The sequence below is a fragment of the Anabrus simplex genome, chromosome 8 (assembly GCF_040414725.1).
Source record: "Anabrus simplex isolate iqAnaSimp1 chromosome 8, ASM4041472v1, whole genome shotgun sequence".
NCBI classification, from domain to species: Eukaryota; Metazoa; Arthropoda; class Insecta; order Orthoptera; family Tettigoniidae; genus Anabrus; species Anabrus simplex.
In genome coordinates this window covers 158095723-158122943 of record NC_090272.1, presented here as the reverse complement: position 1 = coordinate 158122943, position 27221 = coordinate 158095723, and the positions used below count along the sequence as shown (strand labels likewise).

The following is a 27221-nucleotide window of genomic DNA, read 5'->3' as shown; positions in this document are numbered from 1 at the left end:
CTAATTTTATCTAATCTAATAAACTATAATATTAATACAAAATATCAAAGCATTTTTTTGAATACTGAAAAGCATTAACTTATGTTAATGTGGTGAAAAATCATGCGGAAACTTAAAATATAAAAGAAATGAAGCAATTTACGAACAAGCATAATCATATAGAACTTCACCTTACAGTACATAGTTCTTAGATTCCCCCTGCTTTTATGCGTTCATAAAATTGCGTGATGAAGTTCACTTAGAAACTCGTGCGTTGGCAGACTGAAGTCAAGGTCATTATGTTGCTGAACGACACTGTTGAAGACAGTACACATTCTGTTCACAGGCAAGTTATCATGAGCACATTTCGCGGTTTCTTCACTTAAAAATATTATATTTCTGGAAATGAAGCGAGGTATATGGTCATTTAAGAGCGATAGTGATCAAGGAATCTCAATAGATAGTTAATAAAGAAATTATAAAGATGTTTTGAAGGCTTTCATCTTGAGCGTGGCATTGTACAGAAGTGAAACCTGAACGATAAGTAAGCTCAGAAATTAATATAATAGGAGATTTTGAAGTACATTATAGAAGAATTCTGAAGGTGAGATGGGTAGATGGAATCACGAATGAAGAGATACTGATTCGAATTGACGAGAAGAGAACAGTTTGGCTAAATTTGACTAAAATAAGAGGTAGAATGATAGGACACATTTCAAGAAACTCAGGACTTTTGTTAGTTTTTGAGGGAAATGAAAGGGATAAGAATAGTATGACAGATCAAGGTATGAATAGAACACACAGATTAGAGTAGGTGCAGGTTGTAGCAACGTAGAAATGAAAAGGGTAGCACAGGATAAGGTGTCATTGAGAGCTGCATCAAACCGATCAGATGACCCAGTCAACAACAATACATATTTTTTTTCACATGAGGAATAACGCAATGGAATAACTGAATTTCAGTCTTATCTAAAACCAGTATGCCACATAGATGCCAGAAATTTCATCATATGCAAGTGCCTTATCCAAAGCTGGACATATCCTGTACCTAATAAATCTTAAAGCGAATAAAAGAAGAAGATTGCAATTTTCTAACAGAAAAATGATTATTCAATAACCTTCTTTGTCATACAACCGAAAAGCCTCTTTGAGTTCTTCCTGCAACGCTTCAGAATCTTCTTCAACCAAAAATCTACTGGCTAGCTGTACAAACTCTTCGAATTCCAGCTCTCCGGAGCCTGAAACAGAACATATCTATATTGAGTATCGATATAAACCAAAACATATTAAGTGCAATTTTTAATAAGCTCAGTGTTTAATGAACGAAAGTAGAAAAATACATTTCTACACTGATATTAAAGTCGCTATTATACATAATAATAATTCGCAACTCTAAGGCAGTTATGTCAGAATAACCCTAAATATTGAAATGTTCCCATTTTTATGTTAAATGATTACAAATTAAGGATGTAGTTAGTTTTCCTTAATAAAAGTTACAATTATGGTAAAAACTGCTTACGTAAACAGGGCAGAGTTGGAAATAGAACAACCACAACAAAACATGGTTTTATAATGCCACCTTATTCCCATCCTATTGCACATAAAACACTCAAATTTTACAGATGCACTATATAGTTCTTCTTTAACCCCCAAAAAGTACATGGCATGATTTATGCATTCATTTCCAGAAAAATATCTTTAAATTTCATGTGCAAAACATTATTTTCTTAATGTACTTTTCCCTAAAGATGCATTTTTTTTCAGAATGTGGCCCAGAGAGAGAGAGAGCAACTAAACTTCACAATGTTATCTATAGACGTAGATTTACATATTAGGTGATATATTATATAAATTTTCCTAGTAACTTGATCATAAAAAAAAATTAAACTTGAACCATTATATTTTGATTTGATTTTTGTATTTAATATTTTTTGTGATGAACATTACACTTCTTTTCAATACATCTTTCACCTGTTATATAGCTACTGTCCCTGTGGATATCCTCAACAAATTTTACTTTATTTGGTTCAATGGTTTCAGAGATAAGTGTATCTTTTGAGAAAAATACATTAAAAATAATATTTTTTGCTAGGGGCTTTACGTCGCACCGACACAGATAGGTCTTATGGCGACGATGGGATAGGAAAGGCCTAGGAGTTGGAAGGAAGCGGCCGTGGCCTTAATTAAGGTACAGCCCCAGCATTTGCCTGGTGTGAAAATGGGAAACCACGGAAAACCATCTTCAGGGCTGCCGATAGTGGGATTCGAACCTACTATCTCCCGGATGCAAGCTCACAGCCGCACGCCTCTACGCGCACGGCCAACTCGACCGGTAAATAATATTTTACACGTGACAATCTTCTTTTTGGAAATGAATGCATAAATCATGCCATTCTTATCCTGAGTTATAAAAAGAACTATATAGTGCATGTGTAAAATTTGAGTCTTCTGTGTATAATAGGGTGGAAATAATATGGCATAATAAAAACATGCGTTTTTCTGGTTAGTTCTATTCCCAACTCTACACTGTGTCCTTAAGCAGTAAATAGTGCTCGTTATGGTTTTCTTATAATAGATTCATAGATTCTGTTTTTTTTAGTTTTAAATTCCACCTCGACCATATCTTAATTGAACATACGAAATAAATTACTGCATTGAAAAGTTTACAGAACACACTAGTATCGGTAAAATTGCACAAATTTGGTTGTTTACGATTATTACAGAATTATATTTATGAGGTTGACTTTTTTTTTTGGAAAATATTGAAATTGTATTATAAAATTTTAGTCACTACCTTGCAGTTGTCGGAGACCGTTAGCTAGCACTAGCACTTTAGCGTGGCTTTTATTACATACTTTGTAACACCAAAGAGCGTCTAGCTCTTGTGAAGTTGTTTGGTGTAGTTTTGTTAAGTGACTCTTGCTAAATCTATACGCATTTCGAAATGGTTAGAAAAATGTGTAGAAAATAAACAGGACATATATCCTGAAAAAGAAAATCTACAACTTTGTAGTAGGGCGTGTTGTAGATACATGCCCATAATTAGTTAATTACTCCTACTATACTATTGGTCAGAGCTGAGGGATTTTTCTTGTCAAATAAAGAATGTTCAATAATTATTCTAATGAGAAGTACAGCATAAAAACACCTATGCTGCTTACTATATCTTTGAAATCAGCCTCACTAAGATATTCAGACTTCATGGACATAATACCGGTACTCGATATTGTTTTGTACTACCCATGGACCTCAACAGGAAACAAAAGACAATGCGCCATAACCCATTGCTTCTGAAGGAAGTCATGTGCGTGCAACGAAATAGTCCTATGTACGTATATTTGCATTTCAATAATTATATTTACGGAAGATTCCTTAAATTTGCTCTTGTTTTAGCTTGAAACGGTCATTATCTTCTCCTTAAGGGGAGTTAGGAGTGGATTTTTAAACGTCTATAGCTTTATCCGGTTTTTACCAGCTTTAGTTGTTGTATTTACGTACAAATAAATACATATTTTACCAAATTATAGGACTGTAGCTGCATTGGTTCAAATGTTATTTCAATTTGTTATACTTAAAAAGTAGTCCCGTAAAAATTCCCCCTGTGTAAGAGTTTTCGTTTTATCAAGCTGAAATTTTGTTTAATGTACCTAATGTATGTAGATATAGTAATGGGTTTTAGAATCAGATGCATACTATTCTGCCCAGAAATGTTTAGAATTTTCTTCCTAATTTTTTAAATAATCAATATTAATCCAACATTGAACGTCGAAATTCATATTAAAATATACTTAAAATGCATTACAAATTTAAATACTTGTACCTTTCAGAACAATCTCACAAAATTAAAACAAATTCTGATAAGAACTGCATCGCAAGGAGCATTTTGTACAGAGCAAAATATTGTTGAACATTGCAAAGGGAAGAAAAAAGCAAAAGAACATACACTCATTTCATAACTGTCCTGCACCACGTGTGCACCCTTCAGACCTTCTAATTATGTCTCTCTTGGATACTTTCTGCCACTTCTGACCTCTCATTTTCATTTTCTCCTGATCACGACTTCTATATCTGCCTTGAGCCAAAAGGTCACAACATATTGTGCTGTTGTTTCAGGGCGTGTCGTAAGACTTTAAATACATAGCACTTTCCTTTTAAAGGGCTTTGGAATGGCGGAGTGACTTAATTTATACCATTATCTGATAGAAAAAAGTATCAAATTGTACCGACACAACTGTGTTCCATAAATCATTGAAAATACGCAGGATATTAATTGGATATATTTATCAAATGTATTCATTCACTCATTTTCTTTATTTCATCTATGCATATTACTACTTACCATCAGCGTCCACTTCGTTGATGATTTCCTTAAGGATATCATCATCCACTGGATGTTCCAACATCCTGAGGATAGTGCCAACCATCTCCGTGCTGATACATCCCTTCTTCTCACGGTCGAAGGCATCGAAAGCCTTCTTCAACACTATAAACAGATAAACGCAGTAGATGAAGTAATTGTGATATACTCGTATTATAAAATACTTTAAATGAGTTTAAATTAATTGAATATTACCAGTGCATGATATTATTGCATAGATGCCCGCAACAGAGTGTGAAGTGTAGTACAATAATAATAGCAATAATACGAGGGGGAAAAAGTAGCAGCAACATATGAATATGTGTGAAACCATTCACTTTTGTACCGTCATACCTTTACAGGCCTTCATTGTAATCCCCTACAACACTTCGCACCATTTCCCAGATGTGCAGAAAGCGCAGGATACCAATAATAGTGCAGGACGATGGTGGAATAGCATCTTTGACCTACACTGCTCAGCAATCGCCCCTTTTCCAAACGTCTCCACGATTGCCCTGCACAATACCCACTGTCACATTGCTGCTTCTGTGAGGGAATTGATGGGACTATGGAGGTAGGAGATCCTCGAGCACCCACCCTATTAACCGGACATAGTTACTGTGACTTCGATGTGATCCCCCAAACTAAAGGAACCACTACGAGGGAAACGTTTCCGTAAACGTGATGCAATACCGTACTTAAAACAGTAGCACTCCCCGTCGCGGACATCAGCAAAGGCGTCACTGCTGCATATGTCTCAAAACGGGTGCTAAGTGCTGCAGGGATTGTACAGAAAGTCTGTAGAAGTATGGGGGTCCTATTAAAAATAAACGATTTCGTATAATTATATCTATTTATATGTTGTCACTACATTTTCCCAGCTCCCGTATACGAAGAAGAAGAAGTTTAAAAAGAAATGGCATGAGTGTGATGCAAGGTGGTGTCAATTCCTTGTCACTTATTCTTCTTCTGCTTCTTTTTCCTCACCTCTGGAGTGGTGGGTGCGAACTGTGTCGCAAAGGTGGATTTGGCCCTCTTTTGCGACAGGCTGCCCTTCCTGACGCCAATCCTATGTGGAGGAATGTATTCACAATAGCATGTTCTTGTGGTAGCCGCTAGTGTGGTGTGTTGTTCTGAATGAATATGAAGAGGAGAGTATTGGAGCAAACACAGATACCTCATCCGCTGAACCAGAAGAATTAAGGAACGCTATTTAAATCCCCTACCTGACCGGTAATCGAACCCGGAGCCCTCTGAACCGAAGGCCTCAACGCTGACCATTCATACAAGGAGTCAGACGGTGTCGATTCCATGTCAAAATTTATAAAAATTTAGAAATGAACTTCCTCTTCCGAAGAAGCACATGGAAGAGTTTTAAAAAAAATAGAAAACGCAACGGCTAATTTAAATTCGACTCCATAAAGAGAATCATTAGTGAGAATATATACAGAATGGTCCAGATAAAGTGTTACAAACCAATTACACATATCGTCTACCAGTTGTATGCCAAGTACAACATACATAGACTAGTTTCTGGACAAAAATGTTGGAAATGCCCACACGGCATGGACAGTTTAAGCATAGCGTCGAGAAATCACCAAAGTAAAGACAATATAATGTCAGTGACCTCAAAAGCTGACCTCAAATGGTCACTTCGTGGGGCAGGGGTTAACATGCTCTCCAACACACTGGTAAACTCAGTTCTTGTATTTCAAAACGTTTTCGGAATCTTTTTCATAAAATTGTGAAAACAATATTTAACTCCAAACATTCTGCTTCTCATTTATAATCCACTGTATCTGAACAAAGCGACTTTCTATATATACTGCCGGAGGGAAAAAACATGCACATGCTCAAGGACAATATCATTTTATTCACAAGTGATTCTACAGGTAGTTCATCACTGCAGGAGTATATGTTTGGAAATTCAGACCAAATGAAGCACACATGTCACAGTAAAGCGTGCTCAAACAGTCGCATCAATACGCAGTGTAACTCCCTCTGGCTGTAATGTATCCGTATATTCGCGAATGCAAACGATCATAAAGGTTCCGATTGGCATCCTGCGATAGATTGTCCTAGGCATCTTGCAACGTTCAATGCAATTCGGCAATGGTTCTTGCAGGCCCTGGAAAATGATTAAGTTCCCACTTCATAATTTCCCATACGTGTTGTGTTGGCGAGAGATCTGGTGATCTTGCTAGCCATGGCAGTTGTACAACCACGTAGAGCACCTTTCGTCACAGCAGCTGTATGTGAACGTGCCCTACCCTGCCGAAAATGCACATCACCTTCCTGTAACAGTAGCACGGGGACAACAATATGTGGAATTACGTCCATCACTCGCATACAGACAGAACCTACTCTCATCACTGAAGACAACAGAGCGCCATTCCCCTCTCCAGTCAACTCTTTCACGACTCTAGAGAAGCCGTGCTTGGCGATGCCGTGGTGTCAGTGGTAGTGTGACCAGAAGAATCCTCTGAAAGCAGACGGTTCTCAATGGTCCCTTTGTGACATAGCAGGTGCAGCATGTAACTGGACATCGTTCCTGGATTATGCTCGGTCGGCCATCGCTGCCCGCAGAATGCGTTGGTTTTGACATGCGTCTGTACCACGCGGACGTCCAAAGACTTGTTTACGGGCGTAGGAATGTTCCATAGACCACTGCTGAAAGCAGCGGCAGACCACTTATACATTGCGCCCAACATGTTCAGCAATCCGTCGATACGTCCACCCAGCTTCCCGCAGTCCCACAATGCGACCCCGTTGTTCAACAGGACCACGTACTCGTGGCCAGGAGCATGGTTGTACCCTATAATAAATGTTGCAAACACCGTTCACCTCTGACCACAGCACAGTTACTGCATGCAGAGTCAAAACGTAGTCCCCCTGAGCGCCATATTATCGCCGATGTCCGTGACAAATGAATTACTAACACAACAACCACTCGGTATGCACATATTATACCCTGGTGCCACATAACACTGTCTTTGAGGATGTCACATGTTTTTATCCGGCAGTGTGGTTAATAGGGCACAATTCTGCCAATTACGCTTACCTAAAAATAAAAATGTGTGCACCATCGCGAAAGCACGTATATCGGTACAGGCACATAATATGATATTAAAACGAAAACAAAATACCTTGTCACATCAAGCAATTATTGGCCCACCTGGTGTCCATGATCGTTAAGGTGTCAAGTCTATATGGCCTGAAGCCGAGGACATCCGGTTCGATTTACGTTGGTTAAAGAATTTCACCATCAGAATGTTGGCCGACAGGGTAGAGGACGTGGTGATATACAATATATAATCACTAGACTGTGTGCCAAAATCCCACATTCTGTTCCAAACCTCTTATGAGTGTTCATATGGAGTGAGGGATCATGAAGCTGTTGATAGCAATTCGTCCATCGGAGGGGACATTTAGCCTCGAGCCTTGGCGCTATTCGACAGTAGTAGACTATGTGCCGATACCAGGTTTCACCCTTCTCTCCCGTATACCCTGTCGTTCATTCATTCCATTGCCTCCTCTGATGAGTCTGATGTCAAAATTATTGCAGGATAACAGACACTGATAGGATGCTTTGAGGACGGTATTGGACTAACTGCAGTACGGAGACGTGCGCTGATACTGTCCAGCGTCGAGATATACAGACATAGGACGTTCTCTTGCGGGAGTTCCTGCCACAGCCGGCGCAACTGATCCTCAAGTCTGCCGTAGTGCAGCTGGCCGAATTTGCCGTCCAATCTGGTCCCAAACGTTCTCACTGGACAAGAGATCAGGAGAACTTGATGGCCAAGAAAGCACGTTGATATCTCGAAGGCAAGCCAGAGATATCTGAGCTGGAAAGTGGTGTTGTAGAGCTACAATATAAAGGGGAGTACAAGCAGAACTTCCTGGAGGTATCGCAGCATCGTCAGCATTCCTTCAATCACCACAAGTCAGGACCGGTGGTAGCAGGAAATAGCACTCCATACCATGACGTCTCTCGGTGTGCTGATCTATAACAATGAAACATGGTTTATTTTGCTGGCCAGGACGTCTCTAGACTCGAATTCGGTGGTCGTCTCTATCCTCCCCAATCCGAAAGCTGCCATTCTGCCCGTTCCTGGCAGAACTTCAAACGTGCTCAGCGATGCTGAAATCGTAATAGTAGACTCCCTAAGGGACGTCGTGACAATAGATCCTGTTTTGTTAGCCGCCTGTATATGGTACTAGTGGACACAGACGCATCCCTAGCTGCCGTGACATCTCTGTATAGTCAGTGGGGACGCCTGTGGAGTGATTACAGCCACCGATGAAGCAATCCTCCCTGCTGGTGATCCACTGACATTGATCCGAGCCTTCTCGATGGATACTCTCACGTTACCCCTGCTTCGGACACTGATACACAATGTAGGTAGAAGTGCTCAAGTGACGAATAATGCGCCGAAACGTACAACCTGTCCCTCTTAGACCGACGATAAGGCCTCTCTCAAACTCATCTACCCAGCCAAAGGCGTGTCGAAGCATGCTGCGTGTATATTCAACTTACTTCTACGGCTCACACTACTTACACTGCTCACGCTGTTAGTAAGGGCAGTTTTGGTGTCCTGCATCTATAAATGTGATTAAACTTGTACGCCTCCTAGTGGCACTTCCACACAAGCGATCAGAACTAAACGGAAATGAGGCACATGTCAGTCTATTACGATATCGTGGGGCAATCTTCATTGCACTCGCGCTATTCTTTCATGGTGTGAAATTTATCTTTGAAGATGAGTATATTTCCTTGGAATGAAAGAGGATTTGAAAATTTTCTTTGATATCAGTGATTTGGAATTTCTTTTTGACAGATATTTACGTGAATGCCAACCTATTTTTTCATGGAAAATAAATGTTTAACTATCAATGCACTCGTTTTTTATGTTAAGTTGAGATGGATAAGTCAGAAATGGAGACATCAAGCACCTATTGATTTAGTGAAAACATGCACTCGTTGTGAAATATTACCAGAAGAATGTTAATTAAGTTTAGGCATCCAGGACATGAACGGCAATGATTTGGAAATACGTGCGTCGATGGCGGGAAATAATGCGCTATGCATATAACACAAATGTTACTGTAGATACAGGCAGGAAATCAAGTAGAGTGAGTGAATGGTTTTAGTACAGAATATGGTGGCTTTCAAGGTTTCATCTAATAAGTTTTAGTCACACAGTAAAACACACCATTTCACTTACTAATCACCATTTCTGAAATATATACTCACGAATAATTTGTTCCTGAGGAATATCGTCCTAGAAAAGAATAAATAAACCTTGTTATAGAACAGAAAGTTAGCAAATAATATTATTTATCAATGTTATTCAATGTACATATACAAAATGTATGTGTCTAGTTCTCAACAACTTCAGTACAGTTGAGCCATGGCCAAATCCTGGCCTTCTACACTTGACAGACCTATATGGATGACGTCGCTGTTTTGGTGCAACGACATGGAAGCTAATGTCTTGTTTACAAGATAGTTTGATAGCATGTTGTTGTTATTTCAATTCTATTAAAGGAGTTTGTTGGTACTGTATTTTCAAGTGATAATTTTACGAAAAATGGTCAGTGACAGCATGTGTTTCCGCAGTATTATATGCTTAATATTAAAGTGTTGGAATTTGAGCAGCCCGATGTTAACAAAGCAAGCATTGCTAGGTTATGTTCTGGGTTATGTGAACCCACTGAACTACCATGAATTGTCTAAATTGCTTTAAAATTTAGTGCTTAATGATTGTTATAAATATAAAATATGTAATTGTAGTGTAGGCTCCTCTTAACAATATGGGACGAACGGATAATGTGCCTCGTTGTACGTATAATTACCATTGAAATAAGAAAAGGACAATGAGAAAGCGAGAGAAATGGATGCATGCTATACAAGGAAATACTTTTGAACACGGTAAATATACCATTGTCCGTATTAACATTTTTCTGAAAATCATATATTTCAGATAGACACTGCAAAAAGACGGTCCGTTTTAACTGTGCCCAGAGTAAAATTAAATGCTCCGCCAAATACATATTTGCTGGGCGTCCTTCATACATTTCTAAAACAAACTTCTGCCAAATGAAAAATCGCCTGAAGAAGGGAAAGATAGAATGTATTACGGAATAATGAACTAAACTTAAAGACATGGTGTGAAGGAGCCAAGATGTCAAATTATGACGATTTTGGGGGAAGTTATCAAATACAGATTTACTTGAATTTTCAAGCAAAATTGATGTTGATAAGGTTTTGTCTTACAAAATTCAAACCAGAAACATTCCAACTGTCAAGGTATCCGTAACAATTTTCAGACTTAAGTGAGCAAGTGTGAATAAATGGTTGCAAGACACCTTCTAAAATACAGCAGGATTTTAGGAGATAGTGTGCTGTATACCACTTTCTTAGCACTTTCAGTGTTCACTAAGTCATTTGAATTCTTTCACTAACTTTTCTGCACGACTAGATACAGTTAATAAAATTTACTTTAATTTCAATTCTAGTTGACTTCATTAACGAAGTACTAAATATATGTTGTGATACCTTTCTCCGCCAATTCAAAAACTCAAGTTTAAAAAGAACTACATTTCAATTGATAAATTCAAGCGTTTAGATATTACCTCACCTTTCTTACTGAAGATGTTTATAAGGACTGGCAATTTCTGTAAGAAATGTGTTTGTGAGTTGTGTAGAGTAATGGGTGCTGTTTACATGTTCTGTCATATTTTGGAAAATGATTAACAACACCGAGTGCTTATACAAGCGTAGAATAATAACATTTCAGAAACAACAATTCGCCTAGTAACCATCAGATTATATTTTAAAATGTTGTGGAGGTCTACTCGGTATTTAATTTTGGAATGCATTTTAAAAAAGTGAGAATCATATGGAAGTTTTATAAATCTTTTCAAAAGTAAAGTTGAAGGAACTGGCAATTTATGTGACAAGTGTGTGTGTGTGTGTGTGTGTGTGTGTGTGTGTGTGTGTGTGTGTGTGTGTGTGTTTGTGTGTGGGGGGGTTAATAACTCTATTGTCAAAGATCTCTCCTATTTTGAGAAATATTTCGGTAACATTAATGAAAAATAATTAACGGTAGCACTATGTGCTCGAATAATGACATTTCAAAGACAACAATTCGTCTAGCGAGCATCATTCAGTCCAGATGAGTAGTCTTCAATCCAACATTTTATAATACTTAGGCCTAATATACCTTGTGTGCATGTAATTTCTTTTGATAGCATTTCTTTAGTTCTAAATGTATGTAGGCTTACTTTTGCATTCCTTTGTCATACTGTGATAAAAATATCGTATTAGTATAGGAATTACACGCGACGTCATATACTTAGCACCATCGGTGTGCTTCACAACACTTGGTAGCAGGCTTCTATATCAGGATGACTGTGTCTGAATAGTTTTTGTCACAGTTTCTCCTGTAAATCTGCTTAATTTTAAATCTCAAATTTCCAGTGCCTGCACAAAATGAACTGTTATTCCTTTTTCGTTTCATATCTAATACAATTTTGCCTGCTGCCATTTCTTGATGGATTCAGTACTTTTGTATCCATCTCTTAGCACAGGCCAGAGTAAAGTGCATCTGAGTTTTATGAAAGGTGTTGCTCATAGGGTCAGTCGTGCTGAAATAGCACTTTCTGACCCAGTGAGGAAAGCAATGGCAAACTACCTCACTCCTCGTCTTGCCTAGTACGCCTCATTTTGGTGCTGCCATTGGTTTTGTGCGGTTTCCTTATAACCGCATAACCTTTGGTGGTGCTATTTGAGGATCCAACCAGCCTCTGGGCTGATGACCTAACAGACAGACATCTAATACAATTTTATTACTTTATTATTTTATATCATAGTTATATTTATATTATATTATTGGTTATGATTTATTTCTTGTACCACATTCGTCCCTGAATCATCTACGTCCTCTATGTTACTTCTCATGTACACACGATGTGACTGAACATCTTAATTGGAGCTTAATGTAGTCAGCTCCCGCTTGAAGCGCCGTGCCAGCATACAGCGAGCCACCTGGTGACGAATGAGGGAACCAGAACAGCTTCAGCGGTGAAGCATTCTTTATTCAAATGCGCAGACTTCCCCGTGAATAGGTCGAGATTTTTTTCTGAAGAGGCGGAGCAAAATTCTCTGCGAAACTTGAATAGTTTCACCTTGTTTTCTTGACACGGCATAAACCCCAAAGCCCACATCATGTCTACAAGTACGGGCCGTGAAAGCATCAATGTTAACATTATTATACATGTTCCATACATCAATATACCGAGTGTTTTAGGAGAACCTACGTAACACGCCGACCCGTATTGTAGGGTTAGAGTACCTGTCTCTCACCCATAGGGCATGGGTTCGATTGCCATGTAGTCCAGGGATTTTAATTCTGGACTGAGGACTGAAATGGGACTTGCTCAGCCTCGTAAGGTGAATTGAGGAGGTACTTGATACGAGAGGCAGCGGATCAAGTCAACAAAGCCAAACAATAGGCTGAGAATGGCGTCACGCCCTCCATTTGGTATTCCAGTATCTGCAGACTATCTGGATGGGTAAAAGTAGTCTTGGCTGGCCAATACCAAAACAGGCCAGTGAGTCACTCGGGATCTGAATTCGATTCCCAGCCAGTACATGGATTTTAAATCCGGATTGGAGGGGTGGAATGGGATTTACTCAGCATCGTGTTGCCAACCGAGGAGCTGTCTAATAATACAGGTAGTGGACCTTGTCAAAAATCTATCAGTACGGCTGATGATGCAATCGCACTGACCACGCGGAACTCCTATATCTGCAGGCTATCTGGTAGGGCAACAGTCGTCTTGCTAGGCACAAACCTCAATAGGCTAACAATTGTTTTACAATAAATTGGTTTTATGTTGCAACGACACAGATAAGTCTTATGACAACGACGGGATAGGAAAGGGCTAGGAGTGGGAAGGAAGCGGCCGTGGCCTGGCTGCCGACAGTGAAGTTCGAACCCACTATATCCCGCATGCGAGCTCACAGCTGCCCGCCCCTAACCGCACGGTCAACAACAGGCTGATGCGGACAGGGAGTCTGAATTCTACTTCAATTGTTTTTTGTGGGGGTTATTACTCATCATGAACGAGTCGTTCCTTAATATTAATTTAATATTTTCAGAGGCCATGACAAATAAAGCCGCGTTATAATCAAAAGGGCTCCATTAATGTCCTCGTTAAGAACCATTTGGTGTATTTATATAGAATATATCTGTATCATTTTCGTTATGCAATGCTTCAGTAGTCTGAACTGCTTCATACATTTCATAATGTGAATGAATGGTATAAATTGCGAAAGAACAAAGCCTACCTCGTGATTCTCTTTAGTCAATCCACACGACACCTGTTTAATGATATTTTTTCTAACATTAGATGTTTATACAGAAGAAGAAAAACTAAAATCGAAACCGTGAATTTTATCTCCCATTGAGGTGAAAAGAATATGAGTGTACATTTGTAATATCTTTCTACATGATTTCTGACTTTCACTACATTCAATATGAAATTGCTTCCTGAACCATGATGCTTATTTTTGACATACAGTCTCTCAGCGGTCAAGTTAAAAATATTATGTACAGAGACGTACCTCATAATTAACATGAATCAGATCGTCTGTCAGCTTTGAATATCTTTATAAAACATAGATAAATAAATTAATGCACGATGTCGAAAATCTCACGCAAAAAGTATTTATTGGATACTTTGCCAGCGAATGAATTTCACATATATTATTATATCCTTGTGTACAAAGGAAAGAAATATATTCGACTGTGTTTTAAACTTAACACTTATCGATGTAGATAGTTCTCTTTTTTCTTCTTGTTCTTATTTTATGAACATTGCAGTGAACCTATTACGAGTGAAATCTGTATTAATCTCAATAATTATCGTACCATTACCGCTGTAATAGGATAGGGAGGGAACAGGTTTCTTGTGTTTATGTTGACTACCATTCTTTCGTTACAGCTGAAAGAGGAACCAAATGAAGAAGGAACGTAACTAGAAGTTTAAATTTCACGACTATGTTGATATTTATACCGTAGTCTTGGGACTTTCAATTTACTTCAAGAGGAATCCGAACCTCATAGACGACTTTTCATTTCCACACCCTTCACAAGTTTTGGCCAGTATTCGACCGACGGCAACCATGATAAGAAGCTACGATAATGTCACTCAACTATCACTCCGTAGATGTTAGGAAATACGCAATACTAATAATTAGAGGATGGTCGAGGGAGAGAATTTTACACGTACTTCTCTTTCTTGCTGCCCTGATGATGCTCAACACACTCTGTGCTAGAGTCTAGAATCTTACTTTAACCAATCGAATGGCATGTTATTACACTAATCCCTGGAGGTGCATATATTTCTCTACAGTTATATAGGCTACTTCGATAGTTAGATACCGAATTATTTACGTTAAGAAATTAAGCCATCATTACGATGAGCTTTTGGAAGCAAGTATGCACATACTGTAGTTTAGTTTAGTAATGTTTTATTTTACCTGGCAAGATTAAGGCCTTCAGGCCTTCTCTTCCATCTAACCAGGAACTGAAATATACATATGTTGCATTGTATTACAATAACTACGTCTAATACAAATTAAATTAATAATAATACAAGAATGGTGAGATTACATTAAGATGAAATGAATTAGATTAAATTAATAAGTTAAGATTAAGATTAAATTAAGATTAAATAAATCAGACATAAAAAGGGATAAATTCTTAAAACTAATATCATACATGTAAAAATTTTAGACTCTCTACCAGGACATCCATAACAATAGAATGGTTGTAAGTAGCAGCATCAAGTTTACAGATGATCCTTACTGGTGCATAAAATGTCTCCAAAGTGCTTCCTTGAAAGTATGAATAGCGCTTAACCCCCTGATATTTTCGGGAAGGAGGTTCCACTCACGACAGGCAATTACTGTGAATGATTTATCATAGATGGCAGTTCTGTGGGTAGGTAAAGCAAGGATGGAATTATTAGTGGATCTGGTGTTAAGACTGTGATAAGAGGATAAGTATTTGAAATATGAAGTAAGGTAAAATGGTTGTGAAGAATGAAGGATTTTATGGAGATGGCATAGGGAATGCACAGTGCGACGGATCTCTAGTCGGGGCCAAGATAGATGGTTATATGAAGGAGTTACGTGGTCATAGTACCGTAGGTTACAGACGTATCTCACACAAGCATTTTGACCACGTTGTAATCTGCTCAATAACTTGCCTCGAGCGTCTCTATAAATCGCGTCACAATAGTCGAAATGAGGGAAAACCAGACTTTCTACCAACATTTTTTTTAGTTTTTCAGGAAATAAGTATTTATACCCGCGCAGCATGTGCAATGCAGAGAATATTTTCTGGGTGATGTTCGTGATATGCGTTTTCCATGACATGTCATCATCGAAAGTAATGCCTAGGACTTTTACTGATGACGTGAATGGTATGTTAGTATTACACAACCTTATAGATGGAATCTCTGGTCGATTGACCTTCGTGAGTAGTTTTGGGTATCCAAGGATGATGGCTTGCGTTTTAGCTGGGTTTAACCTAAGCCCACATCTCAAAGACCAAGAAGAAAATGATGTTAGATCCTGATTGATTTTGTCTATGGCGGAAAGTATTAGATTTGGAGATGTATGGAGGTACATTTGTACATCATCAGCATAAATATGGTATTTGCAATGCGTTAGGTTTTGGGAGACATCATTAATGTAAATGGAAAAAAGAAGGGGTCCTAACACTGACCCTTGGGGCACACCACACTGCACAGACCGCCAAGTTGATTTGTTTATTCTATCTGTAACACACTGCCGACGGCCATGCAGGTAGGAATGCAACCAAAGGAGGGCGCTGTCCGAGAAATGGAGGGAATACAATTTCGAGAGCAAGATGTCAATGTCAACAGAGTCAAAAGCTTTGCTCAAATCTAAGAGTATTAAAACTGTCACTTCCTTGTTGTCCATAGCTTCTCGGATGTCTTCTGTGACCTTCAGTAGTGCCGTTGTAGTACTGTGTGCTTGACGAAAACCAGATTGTAGTGGGTCAAATAAGTTGTAAGTCGTCATGTAGTCTGTTATTTGTCTATGAGCGATGAACTCTAGCGCTTTGGATAAAGCAGAAAGTAAGCAGATGGCTCTGTAGTCAGATGGTTCAGAAGGGGAAGCTACTTTTTTTAGAGGACGTATAATGCCCGCTTTCCATATTTCGGGAAATGTGCTGTCTACAAGGGAAGAGTTAAATATGTTAATTAGTGCAGGTAATATCACATCCAGAATAATTTTTATCATCTCTATTCCTATCCTGTCATTTCCTTTTGCCGTTGATGTTATCCGATTTATAGCAAACCTGACTTGTGAGTGGGTTGCTGGACGGAAGTAGAAGTTTTCTCTATCTGTTCGCGTCTTTGCATAATTCCCGTCTAGAACTTCCTGTTTCAGCGCTGCATTTAATGTGCAGTTAGATGAAAAATGATCGTTCAGTTTTTCCAAGGGTATATTTATTTCGTCATCGTCTCGTCCTTTGGTAATTCCAAAGCTCTTTATGGATTTCCACAACACAGCTGTTGAAACATTTGGTTGAATTAAACTGTGGGCGTGTCGTAGTTTCGCATTTCTAATCTGTTGGGTCGTAGCGTTTCTCAGCCTCTTATAGTTCAGTAGATTGTCAGGAGTGCAATGTTTCTTAACTCGTCTATAAGTAGCATCGCGTTCAGCCATTAGTGCTCTAATCTCATCTGAGAGCCAGGGAGCTGGCTTCCGCGTAACTCGAGCCTTCTTTTCAGGGGCGTGTCTATCATACAGTTCAGTCATATGTTGATTGAAGAGAGTTACTTTGTCATTTATGTCTTTAAGTTTAAATATGTCATGCCATGGCACTGCAACTGCGTCTTGTAAAAGTTTAATCTTATCAATTCTTCGTAGATCTCTATATGAAATTATTTTCGATTTGAACTTGGGACTTTTAATAGAATAGGCCATAAATATAGCATCATGTCGCGATATACCCGGGACACTAATTTGACCGTGATGAAGAACTAATTCAGGTTGGTTAGTGGCAATGAGATCAATTAAGGTGTGTGATGTGTCTGTGTGATGTGTAGCGTTGAGAGGGAGAAACGTTAAATTGCAAGCTTTAAATGATGTTAAAAGTTGGGTTGTCTGAGGAGAGTTAGGTTCAAGAAGGTTTATGTTAAAGTCGCCCATTATAATTATATTTGAGTAATCAGTGACTAAATCTTGTATTTGAGTCTCTAGATCGCATAAAAAACCCGCTTTCGGTGGCTTATATACTACACCCAGAAGACATTTAACTTCACTCACAGTTATTTCCAGGAACATGAACTCAGGTTTTCGCTCGTACGGACCTGGAGACCTACAGATTATTTTAGGGCGTAAGCTGGTCATAACATACGCAGCGGTACCCCCGGAGGGCTTATTTAATCTGTCGGATCTAAGAAATGTATAACCCGCCAGCTGCAGTCTTTCTATTGCGTGATGTGGTTTTAACCAAGATTCAGAGATTAATATTGCGTGGAAACTGGGAGGCATAAATAGGGCTTTTATTTCGTCCATTCGCTCCTCCGCAAGGAGGCTTTGAGCGTTTATATGGCAAATTTTTAAAGCATTACTGTACGGAGAAAGCTGGTGGTTAATGATGTCCCTTGTCGACTGGGAATGGCAAGAAAGCTCAGATGACAATAGGTGTATGTTGCCTGCACAGCTGGTTCCAGCGACATTGGGGGAGGGTGGAGTAAGTGAAAGGTTTTGAGGAATGTTTGCAAGGAAGAGGGGAGCCTGTTCGTTTGTCACAAGTTCGTTATCAGGGGGACTGTAAATTACGTTGTTCTCCGTTATGTTGGAGATGAATATGACAATAATGGGAATGAAATGGAAATAACAATTTACAGCGATCAATACGATAATGGCAATGTGTCAATAATGTAAGTGGAAATAAACACGACAAAAATAAGGCACTGAACCCAGTCTACCGCTACTAACACCAATCTACCACTACGGCAAGCAAAAGTAAGCTATATTACTAATTACGTTCTAATAGAGAGTTAAAGTTAAAAATTACGGTATACTACAAGGTTAACTCTAAAATTAAACTACAATAGAAAGTAACAAAATGTTGTGATCATTTCTCCCGCATATCACTTTAGTTCATTTAACTGTTCCATAGTGCACACTTTAAACTTATTTGATCCTATTTTTATATTGATTACTCCATCAATGCTCCATACCTGGCGTACACCGAACCTCGAAATTGCCTCCTTGAGGACTGCGAGTCTTGTTGCAGTCAGATCCTCTCTTATTGTGACCGCCGTTCCCTTAAGGCCTCTTTTCTTGTGGAAGATTTCACTCCGCTTACGGTAGGAAACGAATTTCACTATCAGAGGTCGTGGCTTCGCACCCAGTCGTCTTCCAATGCGATGGCTCCTGTCAATGTCCCGAAGGTCAAGGTCGACACCAAGATCTCTTGCGATGCTTATTGCGATGACATCGGGATCTTCTCCTTCCTTTTCCGGAATGCCGAAAATACGAATACTTTGCCGGCGCTGGTATTGCTCCAGTTCATCTTGCTTGTTTTTAAAGTCGCTTTTAATTTTTACAAGTTCCTTGTCCTTAGCCTGAAGCTGATCTTGTAATAGTTTGACACTTTCCTTGTATTCCGCTCTTAGTTCCTGGAGCTGCAACATTAGGGGCTGTAACTGTTCGGCTACGGCTACGGCTACGGCCTGCTTAACGAGTTCTTGTATGCTGGCGCCATGCGGCGGGCTGGCTTGGGGAAGCTTCTTAGGAGCCATTATGACAACTTAGTAGTATAACACTGATAGTTTACTGTAGTTAGCTGCACACGTTGAACTTCAGCACGAATGTAATAACGTCTTTATCACTTCAAGCACTATATCACCTGCAATTTACAATTTTTGCGAGAGAAAGTTTGCGCGCGACTAGCAGCTAGCGGCCATTTTTCAAGATGGTGTCTGTATGTATTATTGAAAATGGTACGGGTGGAATACATTCAAAAAGAACCCCAACACACAAGGATATTAAGGTCATTGGCATTTAAAGTATTTCTGGATAGCTTATAGCTTTTAAACCTCACAAATATATTTTTCACATAATATGTGGTACCTTTAACCCATTACGGGCCTTCGCTTGCGATGATGACTGCTGCCCACTGGACTGTGGAATCCAAACTACTAGGGCGTGACCTATTTCTAAATTTCCTGATGCACTGGTAGGGAATCGAGGAATCGAACTACGTCCGGCCTGGAAAGAGGCCAGTGATTTAGCCAATCTGCTATCACGTCCCCCATTGCAATCCTTTGCAGATTACATTTTGGACATCTTTGAGTCGTGTACCGTAAGGAATAAAATATTTCACGACCGCCTAAACCGCGCCATATTTTTTTAAAATGTAGCATACTAAATGATCCCCTCCCAAAACCCCATGGTACTACAGCCCTTGAAGAGCCTTGGCCTACCAAGCGACCGCTGCTCAGTCCGAAGGCCTGCAGATTACGAGGTGTCGTGTGGTCAGCACGACGAATCCTCTTGGCCGTTATTCTTGGCTTTCTAGACCGGGGCCGCTATCTCACCGTCAGATAGCTCCTCAATTCTAAACACGTATGCTGAGTGGACCTCGAACCAGCCCTCAGGTCCAGGTAAAAATCACTAACCTGGCCGGAAATCGAACCCGGAGCCTCTGGGTAAGAGGCATATACGCTACCCCTACACCACGGGGCCTGCAAATGATCTTCCACTCTTGAAAAATCTATGACCGCCCTAAATTTAAGGCATAATCAACGTTTGCCCCAAAGATGTGTAAGCTGAAATACAGTAGAATCATCCAAGTGTCCATCAAGTTATCCGAACTTCATCCATGGATCATAATTCAAGCCCGTGTGTGCCTATGTCGTGAACGGCTAGATATACTTCTGAATACATTTCCACTATCCATGGTGTGTCAAGCTTTCGTTAAGGGAACCTTGTTATTTCTTCTTTTCAAACACATACTCCGTTCACCCTTGCTGCCAGTTCTCCAAACTGCGCATTAGAAATCACTCACATATTTACAATCGACTCATTATATCCCAAATTGTTGAATAGAACTTCGTGAAACTTAACATCCTATCACGGTAGATCACTTTGAGTGATTCTCTTATTCAGCACAGTATTTCCTTGGTTCTGCGATATCTGAGCAGTACTTCACTCAATGTTTATGGCTTTCAGTTAAAGGTTTACTTGATTATAATAAAATCGTTTTACATATTTCAGTTAGTAAATTGTATTTGTCTTTCTTTTCAATCATTAACGCTCAATAAACATGTATACCAGAGCTGTCCAAACGTTTCATGTACTGGGGCGCACCTCACTTTTGGCTAAAGAGGTGCGGGCGCCATTTGATGATGATGATGATGATTACAACAACAATAATAATAATAATAATAATAATAATATAGAAACATGTAGGCTAGTATTGAATGAATATTTTTTAACGTATCGTACTTAAGTATTTAGTGTGAAATTGGGCATCGCATATTCGCTGTAAATTAAGGAACGGCACTGCTTCTCACGTTCACTATTAAACTGTAAGTTTGTAAATATCTAGGCATCATTAGAATAACTGTATAAAATAAAACTGCGAATTAATAACTGACTCATAATTTCGCAGTCAAAATAACTGAAAATTGAAGTCGTAAATATGCAATTCTTCACTGAATACAAATAAAGGTTAAATATAAGTTAGAGAAGAGCAAATGGGATGCACTTATGGATAAATAGCAGACTGCTTCTGGCTACGATACAATCCAAATTCTATTGAGGATTCTGTGAAACTGTTCCACCGCCGTAAGAATGTAGGAATGTTGAAAAGGAAGGATTTATGACATATTCACAATGCTATCGTTTCGTGAAAAGTGTTATGACTGGTAAATACCAAGTCTCAACATATTCACTTCACCCCCAGCCTTTCTCTATACCGCCTAGCACTCAACAGATGGCAGGTATTATAACGTACAGAGTTGCCACAATACACGGTGTTCTTCAAAAGCACACAACACCTGAAATATCAGAGGATGTGGTCTATAGACTGAGTACTGCTAAAACTATGAAGAGAAAGGGGTGAATCAGAAGTGTGGGAAAGCCCGGAAAAGTTTTAACCATTACTAGTATGTTCAAAACTATTCAGAAACTTTCAGCTGCAGTTAATGTTGGTATAATTAAATCTGTGTTTGGAGGGCGCTAAATAAGTATGCCAGATGAGCCATAGCACCCGTAGGACACGCCTGGTGTGTACGAATGGTCAGATATATCTTCTTAACGTGACCGAATAATATAACTTTCCTGATGAAACGCATATTAGGATAAGCATGTTAACCCGTGTCTCGAATTAATTTATCTGCTCCCCAGCGTTCGTTTATAATGTAGATAACTCTGAAACAACAAGAAAATTCACATATTCGTTGCTCACAGAGTAGTCAAAGTCTTCAGAAGGTGGATCCAACAACCAGATTACAATGGATACGAAGAAGATGATAATAAAATCGTTCGTATTTTCAATATACCTGCAAGGTGAAAAAGTAGAAATCTTCAAAATGTTATATCGGCATCAAACGTTACGTATCCTTTAGGCAGTGCATCAGATTTTAATGAAATGAGCGTTGTGAGGGACCCTCAATGACTTACCAACGCCAAACCTTCATTTACGCTAAGCCTGAGAAATCCAAGGGCTGGTGGGACCAAACAAAATTCACTAGATAATCTATTATGTTTTTATGTCCATTGAAGAACCTCCATAGGATGCGTGGTAACTGCAGTGGCATAGTTCCTGGCTATGACCTTGGATGGCGAGGTTCAAATTTTGCCGAATCCCTGGTGGCATGAGGAAAAGCATTTGCTCACAAATACCAGGCCAATGTACAAAAATGTCTATATCCAGGGGAGAAGAACCTGGGTTACGCTGAAAAATGTTTGCTGAACACGTCCACCGGTTTCCTCGAGAGAAGTACCCTGCTGGTTTAAAGAGTAGAATCACTATCAATAAATGCGCACAGGTAAAATGAATCACGATTCCTCATCAATGGGGAGAACGAATTTGAAGAAGCATATCCTTTCTTAAAACGGTTTATGTGACCGAGTTATTGAAAAATAACTTTTTATAAACCCGCTAGATGAATAAATCAACCGTGAATTAACTGATCATAGAACACATGAAAATAAGCGAAGCAATTATTTGCACACCTGCACCTTAATAGATTCCTTCAAAGCATTTAAGCCTTACAATCTACAAGTATAAAGAAATTCAGTCTCTAAGAAATTGAACTACTTATATATTTGCTTTGTTTTCGAGCGTTGGTGACAATCATTCTTCAAAAAAACCTAAAATTTCACCATTTCTGAGAGTTATATGCATTATTTCGCATTTTTTCATTTTTTATCCGATAAATCTTAGTTACATCCTTTAGTTAAATATTAAAATTATTAGTTTTTTACTTTCCGTCACGTACAAGTATTGTGGCACCCTTAAATAAATCAAAAAGAAAGGGTTAGGATATATATAATTTTTTCAGCTTAGTTCTACCGACATATCAATACATTATTTAAGAACTACTAATGCAGCAGGTTATCATTATAAATTACTTTCCCATTATTATCTTTCAAGCAAAAATCTTTTGCATACGTTCTATCGTTCACATATGCTCTCAACAATTTTAATAATACTGTGGCCATTAAAACAAAGTTATTGGGATAAAAAATCAAGAATCACTCTTTAACTATAATCCAAATGGAAGAGGAAATTGTTATTAAAATTCTTCTTCACGTCAGTTTTGAGTCACCAAACATAGTCTTCGGAACTAAAGCCATGTTCCAAGAACTGACACATACCCTCCGAGCTCTTATCTTGAGAGCATGAGTTGCTGACCCTTGGCACCCTAGTTGAGCCTGACTTTGCTTCCAGGCATCTCTCCTGTCTGACCTTCCGTGCTCTACTCCTGCACTCCAACGTTATTAGGTTTACGAGACATGGGGATTCTTTCGTTTTCACGCCCTCCGTGTTCAATCCCTTTCCTTTACCGATTCTTCGGAAAGCAGGACCTCTTTGACTTTTGCTTCTGATTAGTTACCTCATTGTATTCGCTCTTGAAACAATAATCACTAGGGCTTGGATGTTAAGGAAAAGACATATTTCATTCCTGAGATCATTTTACCCAAAATCTGAAAAATATCTCTGAATGAAGGGTCGCTGACTCCTTTAAAAGCAATTTATTGTTGCATATAAATGCATATTTCGGCCATTTTAATATATTTGGCCGTATTTTACTAATTTTAGTGATATAAGGTCATATTTAGTTAAATTTTGAATACTTTTGTTTAAACTGGGGCGTCGTTTTTAACAAGGTACTTGTTATCTGCGTCGTATTTCAAAATACTGTAGTAGATGTATTTTTCTTCCTTTTGCTGAAATAGATAGGTATCAGGTTTAGAAGAGATGTTGTACGAACGTACGCCAACAGATACCAAAAATCATGCTAAAACTTCACTTATTGGTTCTTGTTTTTGGGAAACAGAGAGAGAACTGCGCCTCAGGGCTAGGAGAATGAATGAATGCATTTATAAAGTTCAATTCAGCTACTGTAGCTTTGTCAGTTTTCATGATTAAGTGTGTCTGCTTTGTTATCCCTGATCACTTTCTGGTACATTTAATGTCAGTAATACTCTAATACTTGCTACCTATCCCTAAAATCCTTAAGTCATATTTTACATCTTTTTAAGTCATATTTAGTTTTTAGGGCATATTTGCTTGCATATTTTGTACTTCTTTAGGTCATAAACTTCCGAAACCTAATAATCACCGTCAACCTTCTGGAGCGACTATTATATAACAAACGCCATGACTACAGACGAACGGATTGCCTCAGGATATGAACTACGACACACCGTGACACGATTTGCAGTGCATGATTTTCACCACGAACTTTGCGCCTGAAAAATATGCCATGGGCTCCGATATGTCCTGCACATCTGAACTATGTGGCGGGAACTGTAATAGATACCACGACAAAGTATCTAACAGCCGCCTAACGCCTCTAAGTGAATTCTATTCATAAGTGTGTTTCAATTACATTTATTAGAAAAAATGCCACCAGGGTAGCAGAGAACGAAAAATAGTCGTATGAGGATTCAGGTGGAGAACTTATCATGTCAGTATTTTTCAAGAGACGGTTTGAAAGTACGAGATTTAAAGAAATATGTCCGACTAATGTTTAGATGAAGGTCGAATTCTTCACAATGCTTCATCGAAGGAATTTCCCCAAGGTTTCAGAAGATCTGACCAACAGCAAACTCTTCAGTCGGTGAAGTGAGACCCTTCCGACATGGAATAATATCGACTATTGAAAAGAACAAGAGCCCCTATCCGCACTGCATCAACAACCCCGCATGATTAGATACAGTATTATAAGCAAGGGTTGGAGTATTGCGCGTGAAACTTACTAGTGTAAAAACGGTAAATCGTGTTAGCTGGCTGTACGGCCATTTATAAGAATAAGAATATTTATAATCACTACAGTCACCACCGAGCTCACGCAGAACATTTCCTAAACGTTTATTCCTTTCTCGAGAAGGAAAGGAAATATCCTGTATAGCTTTTTTAATTTGTACTTATCAAAAACCACTAGAATGGTCAGCATATTACTGTATGTCATTACCAAAAGCACAGTTTTTCGATTAGCAGATAATTCACAAATATTAATATATAGAATCTGTGATGAAATAGCACTTGGAATTGTGAAAATGAGATTAGCATTTATGTGATTCTGGAAACAAGACGAGCTAAGAAATTCGTACCGGGCGAGTTGGTCGTGCGGTTAGGGTCATGCAGCTGTTAGCTTGCATCCTGTAGATAGTGAGTTCGAACCCCACTATCGGCAGCCCTGAAGATGGTTTTTCCGTGGTTTCCCATTTTCACACCAGGCAAATGCTGGGGCTGTACCTTAATTAAGGCCATAGCCGCTTCCTTCCCACTCCTAGGTCTTTTCTGTCCAGTCGTCGCCATAAGACTTATCTGTGTCGGTGGGATGTAAAGCAAATTGTAAAAAAAAAAAATCGCGAAACGATGATCCAAGCGCACATTTTTAGGTGTCAGTTCATCGAGTGATCATGGTAAACTTGCTCAAAACACGGTATACCTTGAGAGAAGAACGTTGATTTCTTAGACTTCAAAATACAGTGAACTTCGTTGCTAATTTTAATTTTCTTCTTTCATTCACACCATTATATAGATATCATTTAACCTTTCAGTTGCATGTACACGTACACACACACTATTTAATTCAAAAGACTGTCCCTAGTCACTATATGAATAAACAACAAAATTATAAATTCTAACCAAGATGATCATAATTTGTTTCAAAGTGTGTATATGTCCAGTGTACAAGTATTTAACTAGACAGTTTAGAGGCTGAAGTGTCGAAAGAAATATAAATATATACAAGGCTTGACGATCATTTTAAAAACTTTAAGAATTTCCCTCGTAATCTCATTATTTCTTTTCACATCATCACTTGAAACACCTCCAGATATATCTCTCCGTGAGCGAACTAAACCAAAACTTATGAAAAACTCCCCGCAAGTTTCCACAAAGATTTCTGATTTTCGATATTTCACTCTTAAACTCGTGTGTGAGTCGTACTACGCGTTTTCTCCACTAATTAGGTTCGTGGTGGGCACAGTCGCAAGAACTGACCTACCATGATGATTGCTGAGCGTGGGTGGAGACGGTTCCGGTCCTCTTGCAGGCTTCACACGTACTGAAGGAGTGACCACCAGTCATTTCAAAGTTGAACCGTATCTAATTTTATCATATGCTTGCAAACCTGCATTCGAAATAGAAATAATGGAAACTTCGTCTTGTCCTATGGCCTTCAACATAAGCGCTAGAAACAGCTGGAATGCTTATAGTCTATTTCACAAACGTCACCTACGCCTTGAACTCGTTTTCCACCCGCATAGCCGCTTACAACATAATTATAACATATGCATGTAGATAATGCAACGAAACGATGCTTTCAGTATGTGAAAAGGAAATTTGTATCTAAGGGTCACAGAATTCTTAATCATGCAATGGAATTTGATATTCAGGAGAATAAGTTAAGAGGGCTGCCTGCTCGAGGCGGAAAAGTGTATAAGACACCAATAGAGATAAATAATAATAATAATAATAATAATAATAATAATAATAATAATAATAATAATAATACTTGGCCCAGATAAAATGAAGACAGATACAGACTGAAGTCCCGTAAAGTAACAGAGAAACTGTCCAATCTGGCAGCAGATATTAGAAAACGAAGATTAAATTTTTATGGACACGTTCAAGGACTGCCAATAACAAGGCGTACAACAAGATCATGACATAGAGAAGAAATATTGAAGAGTCTGCCATGGATCCAAGAAGTCTAAAAGGACCAGGAGTAAGCCCAGAAATATTAGACAGAAATCGGTTCCGTAAAATAAGCAAGTGGGTAGTGCAGCCAGTGAATTAAATTCCAAGTAGACCAGGAACCAAGTGAAATGAAAAGAAGGAATAGACCCCACCGAGAAAAAAGCCATATGGAAGACCAGAAAGGCGAATCTCTATAGCACTGCGTGATCCAAAACGGTCCATACGCGAATAATAATAATAATAATAATAATAATAATAATAATAATAATAATAATGATGATGTCCCCCTGTGGTGTAGTGGTTAGTGTGTTTAGCTGCCACAGCCGGAGGCCCGTGTTCGATTCGCTGCTCCGCCACGAAATTTGAAAAATGGT

At 38.8% G+C, this 27221-nt stretch overlaps 1 protein-coding gene across 1 annotated transcript in view; it reads right to left on the bottom strand.

Annotated features, from left to right (window-relative positions):
• Positions 1-26282, bottom strand: part of LOC136879238 (troponin C, isoallergen Bla g 6.0101) — a 32469-nt gene extending 6187 nt beyond the window's left edge. Inside the window, exons 1-4 of the mRNA XM_067153045.2 lie at positions 26153-26282; positions 9594-9621; positions 4319-4462; positions 1098-1217 (exon numbers count right to left, since the gene is read on the bottom strand). Of these exons, the coding sequence (XP_067009146.1) occupies positions 1098-1217; positions 4319-4462; positions 9594-9621; positions 26153-26155 (295 nt within the window). The 5' untranslated portion in view covers positions 26156-26282. The remainder of the gene's footprint in view (positions 1-1097; positions 1218-4318; positions 4463-9593; positions 9622-26152) is intronic.
• Between the last annotated feature and the right edge of the window lie 939 nt (positions 26283-27221).